Source organism: Vigna umbellata, chromosome 6 (genome assembly GCF_029865625.1).
Source record: "Vigna umbellata cultivar VRB3 chromosome 6, Vumbellata_1.0, whole genome shotgun sequence".
Lineage (NCBI taxonomy): Eukaryota > Viridiplantae > Streptophyta > Magnoliopsida > Fabales > Fabaceae > Vigna > Vigna umbellata.
Window position 1 is genome coordinate 10,345,385 of NC_142170.1, and position 6,999 is coordinate 10,352,383.

The window sequence follows — 6,999 nt, forward strand, 5'->3', positions numbered from 1 at the left end:
ATACCTATGTAATAAATTTTAAAATTCTTAAAACTATATTAAATATTAACTATAAATAATAGAATATTATACTTTATTGTAATTTTTTATTCCTTACTTTTCCTTTAAATTTAGTGTCTAAATGTTTAATTATATGTAATTTAATTTAATATTCTATTTTGAAACATTTACTTAATTTTTGGACTAAAATATTTGTAAAATAAATCAAAAGGTAAATATAAAGTAAATACATGTTTTCCCTGTGATGGGAGTACTTTGTTTTTGTCAAAATATTAAATTATAGCTTATAATAAACTTATAAAAAAAATTCATGAATAACAACTAAAAGAAAAAAACTAATTAGTCACCCCACAAATAAAAATTATAAAGATGATCACTGTCTTGTAAGGTGTGAAAAAAGAAATTAAATAAATTCCATAAAAATAAACATAATTTTTTTATTATTTGACAATATTAGATTGATTAAAAATATATTAGAATTAAAAATCATTTTCATCATAGAGAATGATCAATAAATATAATTTGACAATTATGATTCAATTTTTTTTAATAGAAATCACTTATTCAAAGTATATATTTAACACCACACAAAAAAACGATTAAAATAAGATTAATTCATTATCAGTAATAATAATAAAACTATTATTAAGTGTATCAATTATACATAATATATTAGTTTTTCATGATAAATATTATTTTTTATATTTTAATATTTTAACGTTATCTTGTAGATCTTTCTGTTATTTCAAAGATCAGATTCTTCATTAAAAAAATTGTACATTATTTGTTCAGGATAGTACTTGCCACAATTTCTCTTAAATACAAAATATTCTTATTATTCAAGCACAATCCTGCTTTACTCTTAGTATATAAGTACAAGTGGAAGTGATTTATAAACATAATACACTCACATATTTTCTTTTCTTTTCAACAGTTTTAATAAAAAAAACTACCTTTCCTTTTATTTTTATCCTTATAAGAAAATAAGCTAATTATATTTTTTTAATATATCTATTTTTTTAATTTTCTGTTTAAATTTAGTAAGAATAAAATTTAAGAGAATAAATTATATTAATACATGGAGGGAAAAAAACTTGTGTTAATGTACCCCTTAGTTAAGCAAGATTTTATTTACTTGAAGAATTGAATTTAAAGAAAAGGTTAAAGAAACAGAGTTTATGGGACACCAAAATTATTTCTTTCTAATCAATCTTGATTACTATTTAATCAGTTTTAAAGTATAAAACAAGATTTTAAGGATAAACACCTATCTCCAACTAGACAAAACCCTTTTTCTAACATTTTGTAATACTAAACACTCCTTGTTCAGGATACAAAGCTATTCCAATAAGCTATATATATACAGAGAACCTGAGCTCTGCTCTGTTTCTGTCATATATATAAATAAATAAATATATTAATCTCTGCAATTAGTTTATCCCAATCTAATTATCTAGATTAATTTAGTTACATGGGTTTCTTTCAACTGTAATTGAAACTCCTAAACCATAAGTTACATTTATTTATTTTTAATTTATAATGAACCATTAATTCAAAATGAAGTGATTGAATAAAAAATAAAGATAAGGTTAGAAAGAAAGTGAGATGATTTTTTTTATCATATATTATAGTTAAATATTACTTAATAGTTAAATGTTTAAAAGTTGCATAAATTTATTGTTTATTCTTTTATATTTTTATGGTCAAAATTCATTTCTGTAATCTCTCTCCCTCTCTTGGAGTAAAAGTATTACTTGATACTCTCCTTAGAAATATATAAGTTATAAATTAAATAACATATAAAAAAAGAATTACACCATACGTAAAATTTGTACGTGCATGCATGCTGATATCTACGCGTGAATTGGGGCTGTGGGCGCATATCGCACATGCATATTCGATAAAAACAATGACATGCATATTCGAATAAAAACAAATAACGGTTAACGTAGACGAACCGAACTCATGCACCGTTCATGCAGAAGAGTTCTAAGTAAAGTTGAATATACTTTTTTTCACTCAATTAACAATTTAATTTATTATTCAGACAAATTTCAGTTATTTAAAGTTTAACTATTTCCCAAATCCATCCTTTACCATTGATATCTATTAATTAATTAATTAACTAATCATCATAGAAAGAATAAATGATTGCTCAAAAGTTTAAGTATACAAAATATATTAGACTGCTGAGTGAAATTAGTAAGTAATAATAGTGTAGAATTTATTTTAAAGCATAGACAATAAAAGAACAAATTTATTCACATTTAATTCCTAAACAATGATACATAGTGTGAATTGAAAAATAAAAATAATAACAGGAAACTATACTCTAAAACTAAACAAAAAAAATTGTCTAATGTTATGTCATATGCCAGATAAAAATTGTCTATGTTATGTAATATCTAACTTTTGAACAGTGATATAATCGAATATTGATCAAAAACTATAATTATTTAATGATAAAATGAACATTATATAATCCAAAATTAAATCATAAAACAAAATTTATAATGTTGCATCACACTAAATAAAAACAATGTCTAATGCTATGTCATCTAACTACGAAAAATCCAAAACTAAATAAAAAAAAATTGTCTAATGTTATATTACATACCAAATCAAAAAACAAAAATGTCTAATGTTAGGTCACATCTAACTTCTGAATAGTAATACACCATCCAAAACTAAATCAAAAAATAAAATTATTTAATAACTTCTGAATAGTGACACACAATCAAATAATGAATCAGAAAACAAAATATGTAATAACTTCTGAAAAGTGACCCACAGTCCAATACTAAATCAGAAAATAAAATTATGTAATAACTTCTTAACACTGACACACAATCTAAGACTAAATCAGAAAGCAAAATTATGTAGTAACTTCGGAATAATGACACACAATCCAAGGATAAAGAAGAAAACAAAATTATATAATAAAACTTCTTATCAGTGACACACAATCTAAAACTGAATCAGAAAACAAAATTATGTAATAACTTCGGAATAGTGACACACAATCCAAGATAAAAAAATAAAATTATGTAATAACTTCTGAATAGTGACACACAATCCAAGACTGAATCAGAAATCAAAAAACAAAATTATGTAATAACTTTTGAACAGTGACACATAATCCAAGATTGAATCAGAAAACAAAATTATGTAATAACTTTTGAACAATGACACATAATCCAAGATTGAATCAGAAAACAAAATTATATAATAACTTCTGAATAGTGACACACAATCCAAGACTAAATTACAAAACAAAATTATACAATAACTTCTAAACAATGACACACAGTCCAAGAATAAATTAGAAAACAAAATTATATAATGACACGTTGCATCTAACTTCTTAATAATGATAAAGTTAAACCGTCTGACACACATTTTATTATTACAATATATTATTTTTTTTAAGAAAATTGAATCATTTCTATGGTATTGAAAATGAGAATTTGCAATTGTGCTTTTACAATTTTATAGCCCTTTAATACATCATTTATTATATTCCATAGTCTCATTTTAATGATAAAGAAATTACTAGAACAATTTAAACTTGCAAAAATATCAAAAGGCTACACAAATTTTGCAAAATAAACCACACTTAATATAATATAAAGTACTCGCAAACACTTCTATTACAAACCAGGAAATTAAAATTGAAACAACAGGTACATATTTCAAAGAAACAAAAACAACATAATAATGATAATATTCATTACTCTTATTTTCTTATACTCTTGATAAACGGTTCAGGTGCATCTTAGATAACACATACACTTTATTCCTTTTCTCACAATGTGCATGTTCATCTTCTAATGCCTGCCGTTGAAGCTTCTTCACCAGGATGCACTCAGAGGCCTGTTCAATTTCCTCTTTTTCTCATTCCTCTTTTGAACCGTTGTTGGGGCCTTTCTCTGAGTTAACTGCATCAAAATATTATCATTATATACAGAGATTATAATTCAGTAAACCTGCAATATGTATTCAGAAAATAGACTAAACTCAAAAACTGTTATTCAATTACAAGCTTATCAGATATTGCAACTTTTTAAAATTTACAATAATTATCTTAAAAATCATATTAATAATGATTTAGAATGATTGTTAAAAGTGCTTGAGACCATTAACTTAGAATATATAACAGTAATTACATTTGAGGCAATCACTTACTACTTCTAGCCTCTTGCGTTCATCTTCAGCCTGTTGCAGATGTGAATGAATGTTAAACAGCAAAAAACATAAATAATTAAGAAAGGAAAAAAAATAAGAACCCTCAATTTCAATATTGCCTACCAGCATATTCTTAAGGTTCTCATTCTCATTTTTCAGATTATTCAGCTCTGCTTCAAGCTCCACAGTATATGCCTGCATCAGAAGATTTTAACATATAAGTGAAAGGACCTCGAATGCATCAGAAGATTTTGCATGCTAACTAGCAAACCATATCTAAAAAGACATGGTCAGAATGAACAAAAAACTGTTTATGGAAGATGAGAAATGTACCATACTCTTTATGTTAGGTGATTAATAACTAGAAAAAATATGAATCTGATGTATATAACAAAGAGAATGTTATGATGAAAACAAAACCTGTCTTCTTGCACGAGATCGTGCTGCTGATTCTCGATTCTTCAGCATTCTGCGCTGCCTTCTCTCTATTACCACTTCGGGAGGACCTTGAATGATCCTTTTCTTACCCTTGCCACTTGATTCTGCTACGTTTTGACAATTATTCTCCACAGCAACATTTGTAGTAGTGAAATTCCTCACAATAAAGTGGTTATTCTGTGGCAGCATTTGATGCGGTTCAAATCTACCACAGGGCATATTAGGTCCAGTAGTTCCAATTAATATATAGCTTGTATTAAATGGAATATTGGTTGGAATGTTAGCGAAATGATTCTGAGGTAATATAGTGGTGAACAGTGTTGATTCAGTAACAACCCCAGCTTTTATCAGGAAATCCTCCAAAGTCATTTCTCCAAATGTGGGATCCTTTTGGAGTGTTTCATCACTGGCAAGGCTGTTATTATCTTCATTTTGTTGTGGTTGGCTTTTCTGGATCTGAGACCAAACTTCATCCGTAGTTTTCTTGCAAATTGGGGGAGGGACAGAGAATGAGGCTGGCTGAGGAATGGTGGGTTCTGGTGCAACGCTGTTGTTGTTTGCAGCTTCATCATAGACGGGTAGAGGAGGGTTAAGTTGGAATTCATCTGTGTTCCAAATGCTGGCTATGAATTCATCCACCATGCTTATGGACCCTACGCTCTTTCCGTTCTTGTCACTGCCCTCCTCGTCAACGGGGAGTGAGACTTCTGAACTCTGCTGGTTCAGTTGATAGAATGATGCTTCCGTGTCTTGCAGTGGCACCTCTTGCTCTGATTGTTGGAAATTCATGAGTGCAGATGAAAGGGCTATAAGAAACAGTTCTTGCCTCAGAAATCACCAGTAAAAAAAATATGACAGAAAACATCAAATGCATTAAAAAATTGTCTGTTGTGGATGGATTATCAGATTTAAACTCTTGGAAAATTGAAATGCATCAATAGCTAACTTGAAAACAGCAAATCTGGGTGAATCTTTAACTAACCCTAAGATCCCCAAAAGATAAATAAAGAAAAATCTCATCCTTTATCAGAAAACTCAGATTATGAAATTGATATGCTGAACTGGGACTGTACCAGTTGCATGCAACATGCAATGATGCATCTGGGTATGATCGAAATGATAGAAGTAGATTAAGGGCAAGAATAGAAGCAAAATGATGTGATGCAGAAGGAAGAGGAAAAATTGAAGCAAAGTGTACCTGAATAGAAAGAGAAAGGGAGAGACTGAATTGTGAGAATAGAGAAGAATGTGGGGAGTAAATATAGGCGAGAAATAAAGAAGGAAGAAGAGCAAGGTGAAAGAGAGGAAGGGAAGGAATGGTTTCACTGCGTAGAGACAAGGCTTTAACTGCCATTGGTATCATTTTAAAACAACATTTGTTTCACTCAGTTTCTGGCATTACTTTATCATTGACACGTTCTGTGACATCAACCGTTTTCACCTTACCATAAGTTCTTTTTTTCATTTTAAAGCATCTACCTCTTCGATGTTTCTTGTCCTGTTTCTTGTTCGGTGCATAATGATAATACTATAATTATTTATTGTTTATTAATTAATGAAATAATGTTATTTCAACAATATTTTTCAACAAAAATTAAAACTATTATTTCTACAGAGAGAAAATTATTTGATGAGGTTTCACTTTTTCAATTGGTTAGCAGGGAATAGTAAATTAAAATCCGGGGAAAGTCATGGCACCAACCCTTTTTTCGTTTTCATACAATTTGGTTCGAGTTTAAATATAATTAATTTTTCTGGTTGATTATGATTTTATTTTAATTTTTACAAAAAAATTGTCTTTCTAAAATACGAAATCTTATTTTTGTTCTTTTAGGAAATCAATAAATTTTAATTCCAATTTCTAGAGATTTTGTTTTTTAATTTTAATTCTAGTATTCATTTGAAGAAGTATAAATAAATTAATTTTAGTTTTTTTTTTAAGTGTCACGAACTAAGATTGTAGTGCAAATTACGGTACTAGTGGGAGTTATTTAAAAGTATGATGTTAACCATTTATTCCTTCATAAAACTAATTATTGCTATGTAATATTAATAATAAAAAATAATTAATTTTCATTTTTGAAGAATAAGAATACTCACTTTTTTTTTTACAAAATCAATGCAAATTTGATGGATAGTGTTGCAGAAAGATATGTGGCATTGATCTTTGAGATAATTATGTGATGGGATCTTTCATTACTACAATTACTGTAATTATAATAGTTACCTATTTATGAAATCATAATTGTTAAATGTGATCATTACAAACAGTTTCTTTTATAAATATTACATTTTATCTTACAAATTAAAAAATATTCAAAATTAATATCTCTTATCAAGTTACTTTGCATAATATAAAGTACCATCATACAATCA

General features: G+C 27.6%; 1 protein-coding gene across 3 annotated transcripts; it reads right to left on the reverse strand.

The window, feature by feature from the left end:
• Nucleotides 1-3,596: 3,596 nt before the first annotated feature.
• On the reverse strand, nucleotides 3,597-5,962 carry DPBF2 (Basic-leucine zipper (bZIP) transcription factor family protein). Of its 3 annotated transcripts, none has more exons than XM_047306570.2 (5): nucleotides 5,822-5,962; nucleotides 4,606-5,429; nucleotides 4,309-4,380; nucleotides 4,167-4,215; nucleotides 3,597-3,938 (listed from the first exon to the last, which is right to left on the reverse strand). In XM_047306570.2, exons 2-5 carry the CDS (start codon nucleotides 5,410-5,412, stop codon nucleotides 3,895-3,897), a joined length of 972 nt encoding a protein of 323 aa, XP_047162526.1. In that variant the 5' UTR covers nucleotides 5,413-5,429; nucleotides 5,822-5,962; the 3' UTR covers nucleotides 3,597-3,894. The 3 variants fall into 3 exon arrangements, with proteins under 3 accessions (XP_047162526.1, XP_087948553.1, XP_087948554.1); XM_088092427.1 differs by having other exon boundaries at nucleotides 4,186-4,215; nucleotides 5,822-5,961; XM_088092428.1 differs by having other exon boundaries at nucleotides 4,186-4,215; nucleotides 4,606-5,393; nucleotides 5,822-5,951.
• Between the last annotated feature and the right edge of the window lie 1,037 nt (nucleotides 5,963-6,999).

Bases quoted from the DNA above. Each gene is read 5' to 3' on its own strand.
- DPBF2 (XM_088092427.1), bottom strand. From the start codon at position 5,412: ATGAATTTCCAACAATCAGAGCAAGAGGTGCCACTGCAAGACACGGAA. The intron at 4,381-4,605 runs GTTTTGTTTTCA...CTTCTGATGCAG, and splicing joins GATCTCGTGCAAGAAGACAG to GCATATACTGTGGAGCTTGA. The intron at 4,216-4,308 runs GTAGGCAATATT...CATCTGCAACAG, and splicing joins AGAACCTTAAGAATATGCTG to GCTGAAGATGAACGCAAGAG.